Source organism: Leopardus geoffroyi, chromosome A2, assembly GCF_018350155.1.
Source record: "Leopardus geoffroyi isolate Oge1 chromosome A2, O.geoffroyi_Oge1_pat1.0, whole genome shotgun sequence".
Lineage (NCBI taxonomy): Eukaryota > Metazoa > Chordata > Mammalia > Carnivora > Felidae > Leopardus > Leopardus geoffroyi.
In genome coordinates, this window is record NC_059331.1 from 127,069,869 (window position 1) to 127,095,168 (window position 25,300).

The following is a 25,300-nucleotide window of genomic DNA, read 5'->3' on the forward strand; positions in this document are numbered from 1 at the left end:
ATTAATCTTTGGCCTTTATTTTATAGATTAGGGAACTTCTGCTTACCTATTTTAATAGATTTTGAAATCTTTGAATCTAATGTAGACAATAGAGTACTTGTATATGTTTGAATGGCAGAGCTGCATTCTTTTGTGACCAACCTCTTGCTCATAGTAACTGAAAACATACTGACTCACAAGTGTTCTAACTGACGGGAATGGAATGTGAACATGTACATGAACGAAGAAAATTAGGCTAGTTTTTTTATCTGGGGGTGATATATTTTATTATGGGGGAAAAAATATATATATAAACATACATATATATATATATATATATGAATTGGTGTAACAATACTGCTTTTGAGTTTGTTGAAGACTTTTATTTAAAGGGTAAATGTCTTGTGTTTTGGAAGGCATTTGGTTCATAAATTACTGTCAGTGATACAGCATTTAGGTTTAGTGTCACTCTTTGAATGAGAAATCATTCCTAAGAAAAGTGGAGAGTTGTGCCTTCCTCCAAATTTAGCTCCATTTCTTTTGCACATTCAGAGGAATTTTAATCTTTTTTAATGTTTATTTATTTTTTGAGAGAGAGAGAGAGAGAGAGAGAGAGAGAGAGAGAGAACATGAGTGGGGGAGGGGTAGAGAGAGAGGGAAATACAGAATCTGAAGCAGGCTCCAGGCTCTGAGCTATCAGCACAGAGACCAACACGGGGTTCAAACTCACTAACTGAGATCATGACCTGAGCCAAAGCTTGGCACTTAAGCAACTGAGCCACCCAGGCGCTCCACTCAGAGGAATTTTAAAGAATAATTATTCTATTTTTAATTTAGCAATTAAAAAGGTCAAATGGGAGTGTAATTCCTTAGTCTGTGCTAACTACTGTATCTGTGTGTGCAGGGCAGTGTATAAACTCCAGCCAATAATTCTCATATCTCCTTTAGTTGTATACTTTTGAAAGAGAAAGAATTGTTTTATAGGATCTTGTGTTTGTTCAACTACACTGTTTCAAATAGAAGCATTAATTGATTCAGGGTAAGAAAAGAGTAATACTGATTTTATGGAATGGTTAAGATATCAACTCAAGATTATTTTATTATGTATTGATATTCAATTAAATAAAATGTGGGATTTTTTTAGCTTGGCTTTTTTTTTTTTTTCCTGTCATCTTAGGAAATGTCAGGTTTTCAAAGAACTAAATATGTCCATTATCTCTTGCTGTTTACCATTATACCAAATCTTAGTGGCTGTATTAGCTTTGTTGCTGTAATAAATTATCATACTCTTAGTGGCTTAAAATCACATATAGTTATTATCTTCTGAAGATCATAAGGCTGATGGATTTTACAGGGTTAAGATCAAGGTGTTGGCAGGATTGTGTTCCTTCTGGAGGCTCTAGACTAGGAGAATCTGTTTCCTTACCTTTTCTAACTTCTAGAGGCCACCTGCATTTTTTGGCTTGTAGCCCCTTCCTCTATCTCCAGAGCCACCAATCACATCACTCCAAGCTCTGCTTCTGTTGTCACATCTTCTCTGACCTTCCTGACTTTTCTCTCAGAAGGACAGTTGTGATTACATTAGGCCCACCTAAATAATGCAGGATAATCTTTTCATCTCAAGATTCTTCATCACATCCGCCAAGCCCCTTTTGTCAAGTAAAGTAATACATTCACAGGTTCAGGGAATTAGGAAATGAACATCTTTGGGGACTGTTATTCTTCCTACCAAAGTGCTTAAAACAACCACCACGTTAGTTCCTGATTCAGTGGCTCAGCAATTTGTGTTGGGCTCAGCTAGGCTGTGCTTCTGGTGGTGTCCCCAGCGGTCATACAGGAGTCTGCAGTGATCTGGCAAATTAGCTGGGACTGGATGCTCTAACGTGGCCTTACTCATCGGTCCGGTGGTTGATGCCAGCTCTCAGCTGGGCCAGGTGTCTCTAGCAGGTTTGTGCAGTCTTGGGCAGGTGTCTCTACACCTCATGGCACCGTTCCAAGAGAGTGCAAAGAGAAACCGCAAGACCTCTGGGGCCTGTGGTTGGAAGTCATGCCGTATCACTTCTGCCACATTCTGTTGGTCAAAGTAAATCATAAGGCCAGCCCAGTTTGAGGGTGTGGAAATAGATTCTACCTTTTGATGAAAAGCAGAAAAAATTTCTGGTTATTTTAAATCTCATAAACCAACTTTACACATTTTATTCATATTACACCTGTAATAGTTAAAAAAAAATTAGTGTTTATTTTCGAGAGAGAGAGAGCAGGCAGGGGAGGGGCAGAGAGAAAGGGAGAGAAAGAGAGAATTTCAAGGAGGCCCTGCAATGTCAATGCGGAGCTTGACGTGGGGCTCAAACTCATGAACCATGAGATCATGACCTGAGCTGAAATCAGGAGTTGGACACTTATCTGACCGAGCCACCCAGGCACCCCTGTAATAATTTTGACATTGGGGTGCTTCTTTGGTGAATTTTGACTTAATTACTTAGGATCCCATTTTTGAAATGTATTTAACTGTTATCCTACATGGCAATTAGTGATTTTAGAAGGTGCCTCAAGTTTTGTGAACTTTTGACTAAACTTGTGTTTTAATGTTGATATATTATATATGTAGAAACTGCTTGAACGAACCCGTGCCAGGCGAGAGAATCTTCAGAGAAAGATGGCTGAGAGGCCCACAGCAGCAGCAAGGTCTGCCATGCATGCTAAGAGAACCAGAGAGCCACTTTCTGAAGCAAGTAACCAACAGCCTCTACCTGGTAGTGAAGGTAAAAGACTTTGTGGGGAAAAGTAAAATTTGCATCTTTTAAAGGAGATCAGCCCCAAACATTTTATTGTGCATGTAGAAAAACCAAGGTCTTTGGGAGACAAATATAGAATAGCCTCTGGGGAAAGATCAGCCTTCTATTCTATTTCAGGTCTGTTATATTAGGCCTAGAACTACCAGGCCAGAGCAGAGTATCTAATAAATACTTCAAATTAATTGGTTGAACTTTATATTCCTCAACCTAAGGTTATTTAAAACCCCCAAGGGAAGAAAAGTAAAGGAGCAGGGGAACACTTAATTACACAGTGGTGGCATGGACTTTATCCACCCCAACGATGCCAGAATAGCTGACCACCCAGTTCAGATAGTGTCTCTGGCATGAGTAGGGCAGCGAAAGGCTTACCTGCTCGCAGATGCTTGATATTTAGTGAGTATTCTCATCCTCTGTCAGTTGAACCAGCTCTCTAGAGCTAGGCTCGATGTATAGGTTGTTAATTTAAGAACCAGTGAATTAAAAACAAATAAATACACACAAATAAACAAACCTAAACTCACCTAGAAATTTAACTTATTCTTTCCTAAATCCTGGTATCCCCAGCCTGCATCAGTAAGCTGGCTGCTTTAGTGTTTTCCTAGAGTGTGGAATAGTCTGGAGATAATAATTTTCCTTAGTATAAATTTAAAAATACAAATAGAAAAAGAGCATTACAGAAGGCAAAATCAATATTACAAGAGATGGGGGCATGGAGCAGGCTCACAGTTACTTTGTAAGCTAACCATAGAATAGGAATTTATTTTCATATGTTTATACATTTTGAAGGAAGGAATACCATATATATCACATATATATGGTATACATATTACACACGTGATTTGTTACACATGCATGGTATATATATTACACATATGTGACCTATATGTCAGACATACGTGGTATTTATTGTATATATATATTATGTGTATGATATATATATATATATATATATATATATATATATATATATCGCATGTATATGGTATGGTTCACGAAAGATTGTTTTAAAAACAGAAAGCCTGTTTCTACCCTTAGCTGTGTTGCTTTAGGCAGGTAACATAATTGCTCTGTGTTTGGTTTTCCTTATCTAAAAATGAGGTAATTGGGCTGTGTGATCTTTGAAATCATTCAAAACATTTGCTTATTATATGTGTATGCACTTTTTATTTCCTAGCGTCTTAAGACTACATAAAGTATCAGGCATATGTCTGGAGAATATTATTTGAATATCTTTTCATTCAGGTGTTTTAAACTAGAAATTATATGTTTGCTGAAAAAGAAATCTTTCATATCAGATTTCTAAGTCACTAAAAGTAGAATTTTACATATTTCTTGTTGCAAGGAAAATCATTTAAAGAGTCTAGAGAAACATGATGTTTTTAAAATAATTTGTCACGTACCTACTGCAAGTTTTTTAGGCTATGAGAAATTGCGGACGTCTGAATGTTTTTTTTGGGGGGGGTGTCCTTTTTAATCTAGAGAAATCTTGTACAAAACCATCACCATCAAAAAAACGCTGTTCTGACAACGCTGAAGTAGAAGTTTCTAACTTGGAAAATGAAAAGCCAGTAGAGTCAGCTTCTGCAGAAGCCTGTCCTCCAAGTCCTCTGCCTCCTCAGGCGCAGCCACAGACGCCAGCTCCTGTCAGTGATGCCGAGGCTGTCCCGGCACCGCTGCCGGGCGTGAGGACAGGGCTTAACTCAAGACTGGAAGCGAGGGCAGGCTCCTCAGTGAAAACACGAATGCAAAGACTGGCGGAGCAGCGGCGCCATTGGGATAATAATGACATGACAGGTATGAATTAGAGGGATGGCATGGTCCTTCAAATCTGTTTCAAGAAGACTCAACTTGGTAGGTTGAAAATCTGATTTATTGGTTAACACACGAAAGATAAACGCTTCTGTTTTATCTATCTCCTGAGTATCCGTTGCCTACAAATGGTTTGTATATCAATAGCATATTTATAAGTTGGTTGTGTTCTCATTGAAGTGGGTGCTGATGAGGTTCTTAGACCAGCTCACAAAAGCGTGGTCTTATGACAGAATCATCTTATATTTTCAATTAAAAACAATAGAGAACAAACTTACCTTGGCATTATTAGCCTTGCTGATCTTCAGCTCTATATGCGAGAAATCCCATTTGATGGATTAACTAATTAAATGAATTTGAGTGGCTAAAGTATGCAGTACTATTTAATAGAGGGGAGAGAACACTTACACACTTATTGAGCACCTATAAAGCATGTTACGCTAAGGTGCTGGGACCCAGTGAAGTGACCTGGGCTCATACTCAGATGGAGAGTGTCACATCAAATTAGCCGTCATGCAGCAGGATTATGTGTTCTATGATCAATTTTGTCTCCTATCTTCTTACAAAAAAAAAGCCTTGAGATGACTTACAAAAACAACTATATTACAAAACAAGAAAAATAAGGAAATTCCAGGGTGAAGGGAAGGAAAAACAAAGAAGGGAAGGGTAAAATTATTTTATTAAATACAGGCTTTAAGGTCCATCTCACTTGCCAGAGTTCTGAACTTACTAGCAGCCCATGCAAAGAGGTGAAACACCATCAGTTACGTGACTGGTATTTGTTTACAAGATGAAAGCAGAACCATGGCCGGAACTAAGACCCAAGAGAACTCTCTTTCCTGGGTCCTGAAAGATGACTCTGCAGAAGGTAGTAAATGTGTAAGGTTTTTCAAGGTAGGCAGGCGGCCTGGCTCCAAGCTCAGTTCAGTAAGCACAGTTGCAAAGAGAGCCAGCACAGTACAGGTGGACAGCTCACTGGCAACTGGGCCTTACCCAAGGAAATGTTCCTCTAGCTTTGGCTTTCAGCCTGGATCCGTGTAACGGAAACATTTGGACTGTTGGATTAGAATCTCAGGAGTGTGGTGGAGCCCTGGGGTGTGCTTTTGTCTTTTTTTTTTTTTTAAGCTCTGTATGTTACTCTGATGTGTAGACAGAATTGAGACCAAGTGACTTGAAGAAATGGATGCATTCCACAGATTTAGGCAGTCTTTCGTAAATATTAATTCTTTTTGTCTGAAATTTTGATAAGTATTGGACAGTAGAGCATTTAAAGTTATTCTTTTTGGCAGTGATGGTAATTTCAAGAGCAAATACTGTGTAAAGTGCTAGGCATTCTAAACATTATTTGTTCTAATATAGCATTTAATTCCTATAGAAATCTAATGACATACATCCCACTTTTATGTTTATGGTATCGAAGAGGAAACTGGGTTTGGAGAGAGCAAGAGGCCTGCCTAGAATTAGAAGCTAAAATTCCAAGCTCAGTAGTTTGACTCTAGCACTCAACTCTTGCCTGCTATAACTTACCTGATGACTTTTAGCTTTTTTTTTTTTAATGTTTATTTATTTTGGGGGGTGGGGAGAAGGGGAGGAGCAGAGAGAGGGAGAGACACAGAATGCAAAGCAGGCTCCAGGCTCTGAGCTGTCAGCACAGAGCCTGACATGGGGCTCGAAGTCACGAAGCACGCAACCGTGACCTGAACTGAAGTCAGCCGCTTAACCAACTGAGCCACCCAGGTGCCCTGACCTACTTGGTATTTTGGGGCATGTAACAGAGTACAGATGTTCCATATTGTCTGTTATGCCTATTTATCTTAGTAGTGGGCAGGGCTCACCATGCTTTACAGTGACCAAGGAGGCTAACTGGTACATGTTCCTAAACACAAGGATGTCCCATTTCTGTTTTGTAGGAGGTGTTTATGGATAGTGGAGAGAGGGCTGTGACAGAATCCACGCTTAGAACAGATAAGACCCTCAACATTCTAGAGCAGAAAGCATTGCAGCAGTGATTTTGAACATTTTGAAAGCAAGTGTTAACACATGCCTACCTCAGCTTTGAAAATAAATCTCATTAAGGCATAGCCTGTCTGATTCTAAGCACTGACACTTGAGAATAAAGCACTTGCGATGAATGATTTAGTGAATGTTATCCAGGATGTGGGTAGCAGCCAATTAAATGAGGAACTATACTAAAATAGAACTTATCTGAAGCTTCTTTTCTGATCGAGAACAGTTAGTAGAGCTAGAGTTCCAGTAAGCTCATTCCTAAAACATGATAATAAAACCGTCATCTGCATAGAGGATAGGGCTTATTCTCAGGAAAGCAACAGAGGTATGCAAAGGGGTCTTGCAAGGGCGGTGGGGTTCCGGGAAGACTTTCTGGAGGAGGCAGAGGCAATCAACCTGGACTCCGAGGGACCACTGGCTTCAGACAGTGGAGGAGGTATCCTAGGCAGAAGCAACAGAATGCCTAAAAAGCAGAGTTACCATAAACAGACCGTGTGCATAAAGAGTAGGTATTTTGTGGGCAGAAAAACAAGACATCGGTTTGAAGAAAGCAGCAGGGGTCCAGAGCATGTGGAATTTAACCAGGAGGTGATGGTGGCGTACTGGAAGAGTTTAAGTGGGCAAATGTCGTAGAGAGATCACTCTGGCATCAGAAGTGAGGAGGGACTGAATAGGGCAGAGACTCGAGCAGGAGGATCAGTTAGAAGGCTCGTGTTATAGTCCACGTGTGGGATGAAGGCCTGTGGAAGTGAAGGGGAGAGGCCAGATCTGTAAGATTAGGAGACAATCTCTGGAACTAGATGCCTGGATGGTGGAGGAGGTGAAGGGAGAAGGAGGAAGAGGTCATGATGAGGAGGAACATGTTTGGGGCAGTCTCAACGTCAGATATGTTATTTGAGGTGCTTGGGTGGTAGCCGAATGGAAGTGGTCGGTAGTTGCAAGGACACCACAGAAGATCTGGCACAAGGACAGAACTAGCAGAGCATGATGTCACCAGCAGAAACACAAGGCCTACAGAGTGTGCACTGGCATCTAGTGACAACAGCAAACGCAACTTGCGGGCTGCGGTGTAGGCAGAGGCAGGTTGAAGGGAGCTGAGTGGTGAGAGAATATTTGTGCAGGGCAAGAGGGGCAGCTGCAGAGGGGTATATGTGGCTGAGAGGGTGTTTGTGTTTAGCTTTAAGATGAGACCGACTTGAGCATAATTATGTGCAGAGACAAAAAGGGTTTGTACAGAGGAGGAATGCATACAGGCCTTCGTCAGCTATCCATTACTAATGTGAGATCTATCTGCAAATGAAGTAACTGTGGAAAAACACTGCTGTCTAGCCCTGTGCTATCCAATTCTGGAGACAATAGCCATAGGTAGCTTTGAAGATTTAAATTAATTACAAGGAAATGAAATGAGGTTTCTGAGTTGCCCTAGCTACATTTCAAGTGCTCACTAGCCACATGTGGCTGGCTAGTGGTTGGTTACTCTACTAGATAGCATGGATATGGAACGTCTGTCTCCATCATTGCAGGAAGTTCGATTGTACAGCACTGGTTTACTCCATTTTTAAAACAAAAAGTACCTGTGGCATCTGTAAGCTTAAATTGTGCAGTAGTGTAACAAAATGATTTAATTCTAAAAATATAACCTAAATGTACAGTACCTTCGGGCATTCATGATCCATTAAAAATTGAAAAAAATAGGTATAAGAAGTTTGTGGGTTTCTTTTTGTTTTAATTTGGATTAAGTATCCTCTGATTTGATAAGGTATTGTCAAATTTAAGCAGCTCGTAGTTTCATGCATACGAGAGCTTTTTATTAGTTCTGAAACCTACTAACTTCTTTATTTTTTTAAAACTTTTTAAAATTTGTTTTTGAGAGAGAGAAAGCAAATGGGGGAGGGACACGGGGTGGGGGGCAGGGGGACAGAGGATCTGAAGCCGGCTCTGTGCTGACAGCAGACAGCCTGATGCGGGGCTCAAACTCACCAACAGTGAGATCATTGATCTGGGCCGAAGTTAGATGCTTAACTGACTGAGCCACCCAAGCACCCCTCTACGAACCTCTTCTTAAAATTCTGAGTGGAGCGATCCTGGGATTACACATATGCGTCACTCTTGAACATGGGTCTTACTCTTTTTCTGAAAACATTTTCAGATGAGATACCCGAAAGCTCACTCATATCACCAATGCCATCAGAGGGAAGGGCTGCCTCGCCTCCCAAACCACCCCCTGCAGATGCCTCGGCAACTCCAGTTGGTAGAAGGGGCCGTCTGGCCAACCTTGCCGCAACTATTTGCTCGTGGGAAGATGATGTAAATTACTCATCTGCAAAGCAAAACAGTGCACAAGAACAGCCTGGTACCACTTGTTTATCCAAATTTTCCTCTGCAAGTGGAGCATCTGCTAGGATCAATAGCAGCAGTGTCAAGCAGGAAGCTGCATGCTGTTCCCAAAGGGATGGTGAGGCCTCTTTGAATAAAGCTCCGTCCTCGAGTGCCGTGGGTGCATCTTTGAATGATGCTACAGTTTCCAGCTCTGTGGTAAGTCATGCAGTATCAGTCTTGGGAAACCTTTTCTTTTTGGTTATGAGTGATAATGTGTATGTGTGTGTAGGTATGTATCTTATATACATGGTGTTTGTATGTATTTTTAGAAATTGGGGGCGTAGAAAGTAAAAATCCTAAATTTGGTAGCCTATACCAAATAAATTAGTAATTGACAACTAAATTACACTAAGTTCATACAATTCCAAGGTATATAATAATAATGGAATGATGGAGCCTCTTCTTAGTCATCAGGGAGAGCAACTGATAATTATTTTCTCTGCAGAATGCTTTACGTATGTGTATAAATATAAGATATCAAATTTCTCTGAAGGGACATTTAATAAACTAGTAGCTAAAGTTGCCTTCTGAAGGCATTTGCTGAACAAGATTGTCAAGGGTGGGTATGATAATTTTACCATATATTCTTTTGAAATGTTTGAAAGTTTTGCCTTGCACATGAATTACATCAACAGCTTTCAAAAACAATCTTAAAAAACAGAAAAGCAAAAGAGTAGTATGTTTCTGTGCATTGTTTTTAAATGTAGAGCCAGGTTTGGGAATTTGATAGAGTTGCATTCAACCCAAGCTCTGCCACGTAATTGAAAATGTGGCTTTAGACATTAATCTTGTAAAACCTTATTTTCCCATCTGTAAAATGGCAAAGAAAGGGTTATTGGGAAGATTAAATGAGACAATGTGTATAAAACCCACAGCAAAGTGCTTCGCATAAAGCACTTAATATGTTATAGTTAGCCATCAAATACATATGATTTTGTTAAATTAATACTGACTTAATTAAAATACCAAAAATATGCAATGTGCTCTAATATGCTTAACATTTATAAAGGTGCTAGTGAGATAATATAAAAGAAATTGTTTTTTAAAATAGGGAGTGACCCTATCCCTTACATGAAATTACTCCTCAATATATTATGCAGACTAAATTATATATTATAATTTAAAGAGTACCATTTTCTTCTTTTCTAAGTTCTTTTTACATGTTTTGAGAGAAAGAGAGAGCATAAGAAGGGGAGAGGCAGAGAGAGAGGGAGAGAGAATCCCAAGCAGGCTCTGCACTGTTAGCACGGAGACTGACTTGGGGCTCGAACTCACGAACCATGAGATCATGACCTGAGCTGAAATCAAGAGTCATTTAACTGGCTGAGCCATCCAGGCACCCTAAATAGTAAGCATTTTCTAAGTTGATTTTTTGTCAAGCCTTTCAAAATGGTTTGATCTATTAGGGGGGAAAATTGTTTTTCATAAGTTTACTTAAAGGCTACTAAGCAAATAGAATTTAACTTGTTTTAAGTCTACCTTTAGATATTATGAATATTGTTATTTACCCTAAGTGTTATCATGTTTCAGAAAGCTGCTTCTTCCCCAGTGAAATCTTCTACTGTATCCCTTGCTGATGCTAAAAATTGTGAGGTACAAAATCCTGAGCTACTTCAGAAAACTCCTGTTAGTCTCCTGAAAACAGAGGTACCGAAACCAACTGGGAAGTCAACCGTGTCCCAGACAGTTGGGCCCAAAGAAGAATTAAATAGAGAAATATGTCAGCAGTCTCAATCTAAAGACAAATCTGCAACACCAGGTTATGTATCTTTTTAAAAATCTAGTTACTGCTGACTGTTTTCAGAATGTCTGTTCTCAGTGTTTTAGGTGTCCAGTCATGAATTGTATGTTCATGGTTTGCCATGGCAAATGTCTGAATGTATAAAATGGAACTTCAAATTCAGCTCTAACTCATTGAATGAATATTCATTAGTGTAGACTTGTCCAGTTACTGGTCCAAGTATGTAACTTGTTACATTTTAACAACTTAAACATGGTTTTTTTCTAGAATGACCATGTAGTTTCTTTCTTCCATACTTTTTGATGGAGACAAAGCATATAGAACTGGAAATCACATTTTAAGGGCATAATGGAGAAACATTCTTAAAACCAAGTGTGCAGAGCAATGCTTTCCAAACTTAAATATGAAGGCACCCCTGATAGCAAAGGAAAATGAGTTGTATACAAATGACTCCACTCCTAATTATATTTGTATGTGGTTATATTGTGTATGAGTATATACATGTGAAAGTTCGTAATTCCCTATAGTAAATTGATGTTCCTAGAAATCCGTATTTATCTTGTGGGGGCTTAAACCTTCTGGCATACCCCTACATGCTGTTGGTTGAGAAACCCAGGACTAAAAAGCATGGTTCAAATATATAGAGATATAATTTACTTTGAACAATATTCTTTTTCATTAGAATTGCTTTTGGAAAGACTTTCAGTTCAAAATTTTAACTTCTTAAAAATACAATCTCTCGGAAACAGTAGATCATTATAAAAGAGAAGTAGAAAGAGATAACAGTGGGAATCCATTAGTTATGGGCTAGGAAAGCAGTAGTCAGTTTCCAGAGGAGCTGAAATGAGAATTTGAAGCAATAGCAAAATCCCCACATGGAATAGAACTAGTTATCCCCAATTTTCTGAAGACTTATGGCATAGATAAGAAGACTTTTTATTATTATTATTATTATTATTATTATTATTATTATTATTATTATTCTTGGCTATTGGATATGCCCAGAATTTATTATCAGGCCTCAGAGATATTTAATTTACATGTTTCTTTGTCTTCTTAGTGGATTTTGTTTAAAATGTTTTTTTTTTAATGTTTATTTGTTTTGACAGAGAGAGTGAGAAAGATAGCGCGTGCACACGCACATGAGCAGGGGAGGGCAGAGAGAGAGGGAGACACAGAATCTGAAGCAGGCTTCAGGCTCTGAGCTGTCAGCACAGAGCCTGACTCAGGGCTCAAACTCACGAGCCACGAGATCATGACCCGAGCCGAAGTCAGATGCTTAACTGAGCCACCCAGGCACACCTATTCTTAGTGAATTTTAGTTAGAGATAATGGTGTGAAGTGACATGTGGAGTCTTGGGTCAAATTGTGCCCTTTACCTGTTTTTGCAAATAAAGTTTTATTGGAACATAGCCATGCCCATTTATTTACATGTTGTCTGTGGCTGCTTTCATGCTTCAGTGCAGAGTTGAGTAGTTATGACAGTGGCCAAATGGGCCTGCAAAGCCCAAAATATTTACTATCTGGCCTTTTGTAGGAAAATGCTGATTTCTGATAGAGATAAGCCTCTTTTCATATAGTACAACCCTATCATCTTCATGATGGGGGTGGTATATATCCCATTTGTTCTACTTTTCTTTTTTTAAAGTTTATTTATTTATTTTGAGAGTGGGGGGGAGAGAGAGAAAGAGAGATTAAGTGGGGGAGGGGCAGAGAGAAGGGGGACAGAGGATCCAAAGTGGGTTATGCTGACAGCAGAGTGCCCGCTGATAGCAGAGAGCCCCATGTAGGGCTAGAACTCATGAACCTTGAGCCAAAGTCAGATGCTCAACCAACTGAGCCACCCAGGCACCCCCCATTTGTTCTACTTTAAATTTTTTTTTTAACATTTATTTTTGAGAGAGAGAGAGAGAGAGACAGAGCACAAGTGGGGGAGGGGCCGACAGAGAGGGAGACATAGAATCCGAAGCAGGCTCCAGGGTCAGGTCTGTCAGCATAGAGACCGATGTGGGGTTCGAACACACGGACCATGAGATCATGACCTGAGCTGAAGTCAGATGCTCAACCGACTGAGCCACCCAGGCGCCCCTCATTTGTTCTACTTTAAATGTACTTCATACTATTTCAAAGGAATACTGGTTTAAGACTTTATAGATTGAAGACATCCCTTGATAAAGTGAATGATCTCTAATTTTTCTTTTGGGAGAGAAGGATTTAATCCCTGAATTTTAGTATATTAGACTTGCTAAAAGCAAGATGAAATACATTGGGCTATAGAAATATAAGTAGTTGGGTGGGTGATCATGGCTCGGGCACTTGGTGGTCAGGGAGTGCTATTAATAAACACACTGTGAATCTCCAATCCTTTAGGAGTATTTCCAGTTCTGATTATGTAGTTGAAAGGTTTTCTAACTCCCACTGCTCTCTTATTCTACCTCACCCCCCCTTTTTTTTTAGAGAGAGAGTACGCTCAACCCACTGAGCCACCCAATCTACCAGAGTGCCCCATCACTCTATCTTTTAAAATTTTTTTAATTCTTCTTTCTTTTTTAAGGAACAAAATCTTATAAATTTTAGGACTTTGAATTAAATAGAATAGTATGGTAAATTTCTTTTTTAAAGCTATTTTCCTACTGTTTACTTTCCCAATGAGTATTCTAAATAGAATGAAAGCATTTTAGAGCCAATACTGGATTTTAGAACTTTTTCAATAGAAATGATAATTGTTATTTCTTCTAAATGGCCTCCAAAATGTGTGTGTTTTCTGTAGGAGGAGCAGGAATTAAGCCTTTCCTGGAGCGCTTTGGAGAGCGTTGTCAAGAACACAGCAAACAAAGTCCTGCTCGGAGCACACCCCAAAGAACCCCCATTATCACTCCAAATACAAGGGCCATCCAAGAAAGATTATTCAAGCAAAACACATCTTCATCTACTACTCATTTGGCACAACAGCTCAAGCAGGTCTGGCTTACTGCTTTTAACACTATTCATCATGTGGTCTCGACATAGGACCTAGAAATCCAATTATGAATTCTGATACCAGTCTTTTGACTGAGATAAATAGCATCGTGATTCTTTGTATCACTTATTTCAAGTTAGAAATACTTTGTCTTGTATTCCATGAATATTGTGAATTTTTTACCCTTAAAACTGAAGACAAGCAAAGTTTAGTAATGTTTGTATATTATTCTTAAACATACTATTGCTCTCGTATCAAATAGAGCTTTTGATTGTTTTAGGAACGTGAGAAAGAACTAGCATGTCTTCGTGGCCGATTTGACAAGGGCAATTTATGGAGTGCAGAAAAAGGCGAAAGCTCGAGAAGCAAACAACTAGAAACCAAACAGGTGGTGTAAACAAGAAATATGAAAGTGAACCTGGCACCAAAGCAGTGCTGGGATCTAACTTGGTTCTGTTTGGTTGTAAAACACTTCTTTATCCCGTCCCAATTTACTGTGCCACTTTCCACTCATAAACTCCTTCAGCATGCATTCCAACTCTGCTTTTCTCTTGTGATGTTTTCCCATTCAGTGGAACTCTTAACGTATTCACTGATGACCTACCTAAAATCAAATTTTAAAACTTCTCATCATTCAATTTATTTCATATTTCTTTTAATATTCTACTTACATGCTGGTTCTACAGTGTTTCTCAGAATCTACTTATTTTAGTACTGATTGTATACCCTCCCCACATACCACACTTTCAGACTATCCATAATCCTTTTCAGTCACCAATTATGTCCCAAATTTCTGTTTATTCCTATATTACCTACTGTCAAATTTCATTAATCAGCCTTCAACCAAGTCCCTTCGTGTAAATTATTTTCTGCTTCATTCACATGCCTACTTGTACAAAATACTGTATTAGGATATACTTTTCAGCTAAAAATAATAGAATTATATTTAAAGTGGGTACCAGTAGAAATAGAACTATACATTTAACCAGTATACTTTGACAAAGATCTATTTAATTGATTTTGTTTTACTAGTTCTCTTGATTAACAAATCATGTTTCCCAGGGTTCTGACCTAACCCTGTTTTCTCCTCATTTGCCCTGGGGCTTCTCTTCTCTGTCCTCATGTTTAGCTTCAGCCAAGCACACAAATGCTAAGGTGCTTAGCTATGCTGTGTTTACCTCTCTCCTGAACTCCTGTCCTGGCTAGCTAGTGGATTTCTCTCTGCTTCGCAGAAGTATATTCTCCATGGAGTCTCTGTTTTCACCTAGGTCTTTGTTCTATACCTCACCAGTCTGGGAGTTCTTCCTTGGCTCCTTCCTTTTATTACTGTGTCTTCCCACCTCCTCTTATTACTATATCTTCCCCTAGCACGCACGCACGCACACACACACACAAACACGTACACATCATTGGATGTTTTTTAAATATGTCACAAGCTGCCTGTCCTCTCTGTTTTCCTCTGCCGTTACCTTAATCACTTCCAGAACTTTGTATTGAAAACCCTGCTTCTAGTCTGGCTGTTTTCCTGTCCACCTTACCCACTGCTGCCAGGGAAATAGTCTTATAAAGCAGATGTTTGTGTATTCACTTCCTTAAAATCCTGGAAAGTTTTCCATAGCTATCATCAGAAAATGTCTCAAGTGCTTGGCTTGACATCCAGAATCATTCAGAATCTGGCTCCTCACTGCTCCTCCACATGTGTGCTTCAGTCCTGTCATGTAGACTATTTGCAGTTTCTCAAATGTATCAACGTTTTCAGATCTCTTGGCCTTTGCCTTGGTGTTCTGTCCGCACAGAGTATCTCTGTGGTGAGCTCCTACTTCATTAGGAATAGGTCAAACTCTAGTCCCCTCTGGAAATCTTTGCTTGGCCCTTTTCCTAAGTGGCCCCTCTTTTTTTTCACCATGTCATCCTGTATTTACCTCGACTGGAATACTTATCTTCCTGTAATTGTTCTACCTTTGCTTTCCACCACCGTCCACAAGGACCTTATCCATCTTTATCTGTGTTTTTAGTGCTTGGATCACAGTAGGGGCTCAATAAATTTGTCCTTGAAGGAAGGAAGGAATGTGCTAATGCTTCCTATCCGCATATAGCAAGCTGTTATCTGTTATCTTAAAACCAAAACTACTCTCCTGACCCCTGTTTACCCCCCCTTTCTTTGCCTCCTTTTCATTCGGACTTTTGTAAAAGAGTTATCTCTTGCTGCTTACAATTTTTTTTTTTTTTTTTGTAAGAGGCTACTGAGATCACCCAGGTGATGGCAGGTGTTGGACTGGAGAGGCGGGATGGTGAGTGCAGTGTAACCAGGGGGCATGAGCCTAGAGGAGCAGGGGCAGGAGGAGAGGATTACTGAGAGCTTGGAATTAGTGTTAGAGACTGGAGAGGGGCTGTCCCTCATGCCGTCAGGGTCAAGGGGAGAGAACCACCTTTATTACAGAATATTGTAGGGAAGTCCTGCCTTCACAAGAGAGCCAGGTCTGCAGCACAGCATTCGATAGTTTACCCTGTGTTCGTGCATCAAAAGCTTCTTCTAATTCGAGAGACAACACGGTCTGAAATTACATTGGGAATAAGAATGTGTAGGTTTGTAAACTGGCCCTGCCAGTTACTAGCCGAGTGTGCAAGTTGCTGAACTCGTCTGTGTCTCGGTCTTCTCATCTGTAAAATGGAGGTAGTAGCACCTAACTTACAGGGTTATTGGGAGGACTCAGGGAGGCAATGCCAAGTGCTTGGAAAGGTGACCGGCAAAAATGAGGCTCTACTAAGCATTAGTTGCTGTTATTCTTATTCTTACTTGATTATTTCTATTATTGCTTTAATCATAAAGCCTTTTCCGAAACAATGAATGTTTCTCTTCCATTGCCTTTATAAATGATTAAAAAAAGACTCAGGGATTTCCTGCTTTTATTTTTTCTTTCCTTCTTTTCAGATGGTTTTGGTTCTTTGTTTTCTTGGCCTTTTACTCCTGAGTAACCATTTAGGGGAATCCTGATGCAGGAACTGTCAGTAGATTTTATAGGTGTGGGAGGAGATAAGTGACATATGGGGAATTACTTTTCTCTGTGTGGATTTCACTTAAATCAATTTATCTAAAACTACTCTGATGTGAATTTTCATTCCGGCCTCCTAGTCTGTTAAAAGTTGTACGTACTGGGAATTACCAAGAATAATGAACCAGCACTGAGGGCTTCTTGTGATCTAAACATGGCTGGGACCTTTCACATACATTGTTTTGTTCTGAGGAAGCTTATATAAAAGAATGATTTGTGTTTGTTTCATTTAATAACATGTAGAAATAGACAAAAAATCTATAGTTTTGAGAAATAAAATCTTCATTTCCTTTCTTCAGGAAATTCACCGTCAGAACACTCCCCTCAAAAAACACCAAGCTGTTTCAAATACCCCATCGCTTCCAGTAACGGAAAAGGTGACAGAAAATCAAACACCAGGAAAACCTTCCAGCACAGAACCTACAGGTCAGCATTTTCCACTTCTGCTCCACTTATATGTAGCTTTCAGTCTACTGGAGTTTTGGAAATTGCATTGGAAAGCGGAAATACTGCTTCAATGTAAAAAGATAGATTAATGTCTTTATTTCTACTCATTCTTTAATGTTCAGCCATGCAATATGCTTCTTCCATAGTTCTCTTTCCAGACTCAGGACTCATGCTCTTGATGGGAGGATAAATTATTACCACTCTGTTTTGTTTTGTTTTGTTTTTTTTTTTTTTTTTTTTTTGAGAAAGATTCAGTAATATCTGTTGAATTGTAAAGTGTGCATGCTCTTTAATTTAGCTCCTCTACAAGTGTTTCTACAAGTTGACTTCTTAAAACTAGTGTGCAAAGATGTATATACAAAGAGATGAATTGTAGCACTGTTAGTAATAAGGTGTAAATGACCTCAATGTCCATCAGTAGAAAACTGTTTAAATAAATTATGTTAAATCCATGTCCTCAAATATTATGTAGCTGCTTAAAAGAATAAGATAGCTTTGTATGTAATGACATTTAATATGTCAGAGACACTTAAACATTTTAGTTTTTTTTTTTTTTTAAGTCTGGTGAAAAACACATTACTAAAATTCACCATCCTAACAGTTTTTAAGTAGTAGTAGTTTTAAGTATATTCACATCGTTGCAGAACAGATCTCCAGAACCTTTTCATCTTGTAGAACTGAAACTGTACCCATTAAACAGCCACTCTCCGTTTCTTCCTCTCTGCAGCCCTCGGTAGCCACCATTCTGCTTTCTGTCTCTATGAATTTGACTACTTTAGAAACGTCCTATAAGTGGAATCATATAGTATTTTTCTTTTTGTAACTAGCTTATTTAATTTAGCTTAATGTCCTCAAGGTTTATCCATGTTGTAACTTGTGACAGCATTTCCTTCCTTTTTAAGGCTGAATAGTACTCCGTTGTGTATATGTACATTTTGTTTATCCACTGTCTATCAATGGGTATTTTGGTCACTTCCATCTCTTGGTTATCGTGAATAGTGCTGGGTATGCAAATTTCTCCTTGAAACTCTGCTTGGAATTCTTTTGATATATACCCAGAAGTGGGATTGCTAGATCATATAGTGGATCTATTTTAAGTATTTTGAGGAATAATTATACTATTTTCTGTGGCAGTCACACCATTTTACAATCTTACCAACACTGCATAAGGATTCCAATTTTCCCGCATCCTTGCCAACACTTGTTATTTTCTGTTTTTTTGTTTTGTTTTGTTTTTTTATAGTAGCCATCCTTTAGGGTGTGAGGTGATAGCTCATTGTGATTTTGATTTCCATTTCTTTTATAATTAGTGGTGTTGAGCATCTTTTCATATGCTTGTTGGCTATTTGTATATCATCTTTGGAGAAATGTCTGTTCAAGTTCTTTGCTCATTTTCTAATCAGGGTATTTTATTTTTGTTGTTGAGTTATAGTTATATATTCCATATATTAACCTCTTATCAGATACACAATTTACAAATATCTTCCCCCATTCTGTAGGTTGACTTTTCAACTCTGTTGAATGTGTCCTTTGATGCACAAAAGTTTTTAAATTTGATGTAGTCCCATTTGTCTGCTTGTGCTTTTGTGGCCTGTGCTTTTGGTGTTACACCCAAGAAACTGACAAATCCATTGTCATGGATGTTTTCCTATGTTTAGGAGCTTTATGGTTTTGAGTCTTACAATTAAGTGTTTAATCCATTGTGAGATAATTTTGTATATGGTATCAGATAAGGTTCCAACTTCATTTTTTGCATGTGCATATCCAGTTTTCCCAGCCTCATTTGTTGAAGAGACTGTCCTTTCCTCACTAAATCATCTTGGCAGCATTGTCAAAAATCATTTGACCATACATGTGAGGTTTTCTTTTGTGGCTCTCTGTTCTTGTTCCCTTGGTCTGTGTTTGTGCCATACTGTTTTGATTACTATAGTTTTGTAATATGTTTTGAAATCTGGATACGTCAGTCTTCTAATTTTGTTCTTTTTCAAAGGTATTTTGTATATTCAAGATTTATTGAATTGAAGCTCCATACGAATTTTAGGATGGACTTTTCTGTTTCTCTAAAAAATGCTACTGGGATTTTGATGAGAATGCATTGAATCTGTAGATTGCTTTCAGTACTATTGACATCTTGACACTATTAAGTCTTCCAATCCATGATCATGGGGTGTCTTTCCAGCTATTTGTGCCTTATTTAATGTTTTTAAGCAATGTTTTGCAGCTTTCAGTGGACAATTATGTCACCTCCTTGGTTAGGTTTTTTCCCAAGTATTTTATTCTTTTTGATGCTGTTGTAAATGGGATTGTTTTCTCAATTTCCCTTTCAGATTTTTTTTTGTTAGTGTTCAGAAATGCAAGTGATTTTTGTGTGTTGATTTTATATTCTACATCTTTGCTTAATTTGCTTATTCTAACAGGATTTTTTGTGGAATGTTTATAGTGTTTTCTACATATAATATCATATTATCTATAAACAGAGGTAATTTTACTTCTCCTTTTCAAATCTTGATGCTTTTTATTTCTTTTTCATGCATATTTTCTCTAACTAGGACTTCCAAAGCTATGCTGAATAGAAGTGGTGAGAGTGGGCATCCTTGTCTTGTTCATGATCTTAAAGGAAAAGCTTTCGGTTTTTCACTACTGAGTATCATGTTAGCCAGTGGCTTTTCATTTGTGGCCTATATTCTGTTGAGGTAGTTTCAGTTTCCTTCTATTGCTAGCTTATGAAGTGTTCTTATTGACACTTTTTTCTAAAAAGTGAAAAATAAAATGCATGCATAGTATGACGACCTTCTGATAAAACAAAAGGATATAACATTTGCATACATACAGGGGAATTGGAAGGACAAATAGCCTGGTAATATTGGTGTCCCCTTTCTCTTGTTGGGGAGGAAGAGAGACGGGAACGTTAAGAGAGGACAGTTGTCTTGGGGGATTCTCTATACATTTTTAGATCTGAAATGCATAGTTTTATGATCAGAAAAAAGAATACAAAACATATCTTAACTGAAAAATTCTAGGTTCCTACATATAGTAATATGGTTTTTCTTAAAATTCTTTTTTAGGTTTCACTGAACGTAAAATGACGAAGTCTAGCCCTTTGAAAATCACATTGTTTTTAGAAGAGGATAAGTCTTTAAAAGTAACATCAGACCCAAAGGTTGAGCAGCAGACTGGTTGGTTTTTATGCTTTATTTCCTATTAATTCTGAACTCACTATAAGATATAATATATTGGTAGAAGCACATATTCAAATATATAATGTTCTATATTTCAAAATGTCTCATGATTCTGTAATATTCTCTTTTTTTAAAGAATATTTTTAAGCTTATTTATTTTGAGAGAGACAGAGACAGAGTGAGCAGGGGAGGGGCGGAGAGAGAGGGAGAATCCCAAGCAGGCTCTGTGCTGCCAGTGCAGAGATGTGGGGCTCAAACCCATGAAACTGTGGGATCATGCGTGACGTGAGCTGAAACCAAGAGTCAGGCACTTAACCGACTGAGCCACCCAGGCGCTCCTCTTTCTCTCTCTTTTTAAAAAATTTTTAACGTCTTTATTTTTGAGAGAGAGAGAGGGAGAGAATGAGGCGGCGGGGGGGGGGGGGGGGGGGAGACACAGAATCCAAAGTAGGCTCCAGGCTCTGAGCTGTCAGCATAGAGCCCAACATGGGGCTTGAACTCACAAACCACGAGTTTATGACCTGAGCTGAAGTCGGACACTTAACCGGCTGAGCCACCTAGGCACCCTTCTCTCTTTTTTTCACTAGGAAATATTCTAGCTTCCACAAAGAGATAGCACTGTTAACAGTTATCTTAGGTCACAGATCCCTGTGAAAATCTGATTAAAGCTATCATTCACTTTCATAGGGAAAGGAAATGTATTGCCCTTCCACACTCTTTATATACTGTTAGGGAGGTTAGTGGTTCTTGAAGGTTATTTGGGAACCCTGCCTTAAGTGCTGTTAATATTTTCCTATTATTGACAGCCATGTGAAAAGGCATTCCCCAAAAAACAAAAAGAGTTACTCGAAAGAACATTTTTTTGTAAGTCTGAAGTTTCTGGCTATTATCTTGTTGTTCGCATTCTTAGTTAATATTCTTTCTTAAATCCAAAGTGTTTAGTCAGCTTTTGACAGTTCCAACTTTCACTGCTTTGCTGTTTATTTAGTAAGCACGTGAATGTTAGGTCTGCTCTGCTATCCCTTTAATTCTTAAAGGTCTGAGTCACAGAATCACCTCCTGAAATCTTTTTCAGAAGTGGTACGTGAAACTGAGATGAGTGTGGATGATGACGATGATATCAATAGTTCAAAAGTAATTAATGACATCTTCAGTGATGTCCTGGTGGAAGGTGAGCTGGACATGGAAAAGAGCCAAGAGGAGATGGACCACGCAGAAGCAGAAAGCGCTGAAGAACAGGAAGATGCACTGAACATCTCCTCCATGTCTTTGCTTGCTCCGTTAGCACAGACCGTTGGTGTGGTAAGTCCGGAGGTAAGAAAAGATTAAATGTCAACAGGCCCGGGACACAAAGAAACAGCAATCACGAGATCCCCTTTTGTTTGAGTTGGTACATGGGGATTTGGCACTCTGTAGCCAGGGGGATGCTGGAACTCTGATGTCAGTTCTCATAAAAGAGAGCTTAAAATGCTTCAGTGGTTTCCTGTGACCCTGGATAAAATGCAAACTGTGACATGGTTTAAAAGGTCAGACATTTGGGCTCAAATCCTGGCTCTGCCATTGGCTGTTTATTGGCTGGGTTGTTTAACCTCTTTGCCACATTTCCCTCACCTGTTAAGTGAGGTTAAAAGTAGTGCCTATATCATGGGGTTAATATGAATATTAAATCACTAGTATATTAGTACATAGCACCAGACAGACAACTAACATTTATTGAGAGCCAACTATTGTTTTTAGCTATCACCCTAAATTGAATAGCTACAGTTTGAGAAATTGATTGAATTAGAAAAAGTTTTTAAGAGAGTTATAAGTGCAGGTTTTAGCTGTCTTTGAACTTTTATTCATTTACTATTTAGGGAACTTATTTTTTAGTTTGCCTTTGTTTTTATGATGCATCATAAATCAGCTGACTTACTGGATCTTCATTTCCTAATAATAGAGCATTTATTCAATTCCTCAGAGTTATCACTTAGAATCAGTGTCATCCATAAAATCTACTAATACCTGATGTGCTTCACTGCAGAGTTTAGTTTCCTCACCTCGATTGGAATTGAAAGATTCCAGCGTAAGTGATGAAAGTCCAAAGCCAGGGAAATTCCAAAGAACCCGTGTTCCTCGAGCTGAGTCAGGTGATAGCATTGGTTCTGAAGATCGTGATCTTCTTTATAGGTAAGCATGTTTTCAAAAGGCATTCAGTCACTAAGGGTCATAGTTTAGATTTATAACTTATAATGTTATTAATAATTCACCTGTATAAAACTTTGGAATGACTTTTGTCAGCCTCTCTTTTACCAAATGGCATTTTGCACATGTTCACTAAAAGAGAGTGCTCAACGTGTTGCTGGATTTCTAATAGAGTATACCTTATTTCCTGAAGCATTGATGCGTACAGATCTCAAAGATTCAAAGAAACAGAACGTCCTTCAATAAAGCAAGTGATTGTTCGGAAGGAAGATGTTACTTCGAAATTGGATGAGAAAAAGAATGCCTTTCCTGGTCAAGTGAACATCAAACAGAAAATGCAGGTATGTACTTCCGTGGAAAGGAGACTTGGAATGTTTTCTGTACTAGATTGTACACTCCTTAAGGACAAGGGCCCAGCCTTATTCATCTCCGTACCCTGAGTGAGTAGAACAGTGTCTGACACACTGGAGCTCAGTAAATCACTCTTGAATTCATTGTAACTTGAGAAAGGTCCTCTTTGTTGGGCAGGTTGGAAGCTTGTTTGATATAGCTGAAACATTTAAACACGTTTGTCATAAATATCCTTAAAGTATAACTTTCATTTTGCTCTTAGAGGTTCTTTGATGCTAAGGAAGTCATGTACAACATACATGTAATTTAAATAAAATGAATCAGATAATTTCTACATCTTTACTTTGTAGAACATAGCCCCGAGTATAATTTTTATTCAGTATGAGTTGAAAGTCTTTTCATAAGAATGTTTATAGTGTAATTTTTATAGCGTGTTGAATGTTTTTGGTGCATAGTCCAGACACTTGAACAGTGAAACAATTTCATTTTGACTTCACTCTCTGGATATTTTGGAAATTATCCAACAGGAAGTCATGTACAACATACATGTAATTTAAATAAAATGAATCAGATAATTTCTACATCTTTACTTTGTCGAACATAGCCCCGAGTATAATTTTTATTCAGTATGAGTTGAAAGTCTTTTCATAAGAATGTTTATAGTGTAATTTTTATAGCGTGTTGAATGTTTTTGGTGCATAGTCCAGACACTTGAACAGTGAAACAATTTCATTTTGACTTCACTCTCTGGATATTTTGGAAATTATCCAACAGGATTAGTTAAAACTGAAGTTTTAAATAAAGTGAAAATGGTGATAAAAAAAATGTGAGTTCTTTTTTCTCGTTTCATTGGTTTCCCTAGGAACTCAATAATGAAATAAATTTGCAGCAGACAGTAATCTATCAAGCCAGCCAGGCTCTTAACTGCTGTGTTGATGAAGATCATGGAAAAGGGTCACTAGAAGAAGCTGAAGCAGAAAGACTTCTCCTCATTGCTAGTACGTGTGATACACCTGAAACCATTCCAACAGAATTCCAAATCAGGAAAGACTTATTTTGTCCAGGATAGTTAGAAATCTCTATTTTAAAGAAAGGGCTTTTTCTGTTTCAGTTGATCTGTGTTTCTGTTTGTTTCTTATAACATTTGTGAATACACTACATGTAAAATAAAATGTAGTTTGCATGAAAGGTGAAAGGAATTGGAATGCAGTTGAAGAAATGCAGTTTTGAAGTATGTGAAAAATGAATATATGAATGTCTCTCTCTCTCTCTCTCTCTCTCTCTTTCTCTTTCTCTCACTTGTGTCCGCACCTGGCTATCTACATGTAGCTAAAAAAGTCTGAACTTTGTTGTGTATGTGTAGTGGCAGATGACAGGGCATGTTAGGGTGGAGAGATTATACCATACAAGAAAACTGGCTGCAAGTTCAAGCATTAAATTATAAAGATTTGGTAAACGGACGAGCAGTCAAGGTTTTACCCAACCACCCACCACCTGCTTGTACAAAGAAGTACTGATCTTGTCTTTGCTCGTACGTACATTTGCCGCATCAGTGCGTTTTCTTGAATCGGTCTCATTTAGAGACAGATGCAGTTTTAATATTTGTGACATTGCATATTTTTACATAGCTGAGAAGAGAACGCTTTTGATTGAGGAGTTGAATAAATTGAAGAACGAAGGGCCCCAGAGGAAGAACAAGGCTGGTCCCATATCCCCAAGTGAATTTGTCGCATCCAAGGGATCAGTTACTTTGTCAGAAATCCGCTTGCCTCTAAAAGCAGATTTTGTCTGTGCTACAGTTCAGAAACCAGGTATGGTGATTTTCATTTTCACCGCTTCTAGATCCTATGTTAAATTATGAACTTACCCAGGCAGGAATGATGCAAATGTGAGCGAGTAGAGCATGCAAAAGAATGTGCAGCTTGTATCTTGGGCCTTTAGTTCTTTGATGGAAGATCTGTGCGTAAAAATAACCAAGGGCAAATTTCATATGTGGTTGCTGATCCACATGGTGACAGACATGGCTCTCACTGAAAGCAGGGCTGGTTAAACATAGCTTCGAGCATGAAGTATTTCCTAAGATGAGATGATCTTGACACGGCAGATCACTCAACTTTCATTATTTAATTTGTAGAAAGTATAGGGACATCTAAGAGAACCTATTTTACTTATTCTTTTCTGTTTTAAACCCATCCTCCAAATCTTGAATGATTGGTTGTAGAGGTGAAGATCACCACCACAGTGAAGATGGTTCTATTGAAATTGTATCGCCTTTGTCACTGTAGATTGAATAAGTATAAACATGTATTCTACGAAAAATCACAGCAACGTGGGTAAAGGAGAGTATGGCACCAGGATGTGAAAACAGGGCAGGGTAATTATAGCAACTTAATAAAGTTTCATTAAATTTTGGTGAA

At 38.5% G+C, this 25,300-nt stretch overlaps 1 protein-coding gene across 6 annotated transcripts in view; it reads left to right on the forward strand.

The window, feature by feature from the left end:
* The window catches only part of ANLN (anillin actin binding protein), a 47,118-nt gene that overhangs the window by 3,977 nt on the left and 17,841 nt on the right, over positions 1 to 25,300 (forward strand). For 2 of the 6 annotated variants that reach the window (XM_045495306.1, XM_045495304.1), the window contains exons 2-14: positions 2,588 to 2,741; positions 4,254 to 4,568; positions 8,740 to 9,125; positions 10,500 to 10,728; positions 13,481 to 13,671; positions 13,950 to 14,057; positions 17,022 to 17,148; positions 20,235 to 20,345; positions 21,424 to 21,662; positions 22,372 to 22,517; positions 22,726 to 22,873; positions 23,746 to 23,881; positions 24,512 to 24,694. In XM_045495306.1, coding sequence (XP_045351262.1) covers positions 2,588 to 2,741; positions 4,254 to 4,568; positions 8,740 to 9,125; positions 10,500 to 10,728; positions 13,481 to 13,671; positions 13,950 to 14,057; positions 17,022 to 17,148; positions 20,235 to 20,345; positions 21,424 to 21,662; positions 22,372 to 22,517; positions 22,726 to 22,873; positions 23,746 to 23,881; positions 24,512 to 24,694 — 2,473 coding nt within the window. The remainder of the gene's footprint in view (positions 1 to 2,587; positions 2,742 to 4,253; positions 4,569 to 8,739; positions 9,126 to 10,499; positions 10,729 to 13,480; positions 13,672 to 13,949; positions 14,058 to 17,021; positions 17,149 to 20,234; positions 20,346 to 21,423; positions 21,663 to 22,371; positions 22,518 to 22,725; positions 22,874 to 23,745; positions 23,882 to 24,511; positions 24,695 to 25,300) is intronic. The other 4 variants (XM_045495305.1, XM_045495307.1, XM_045495308.1 and 1 more) reach the window with 2 other exon arrangements.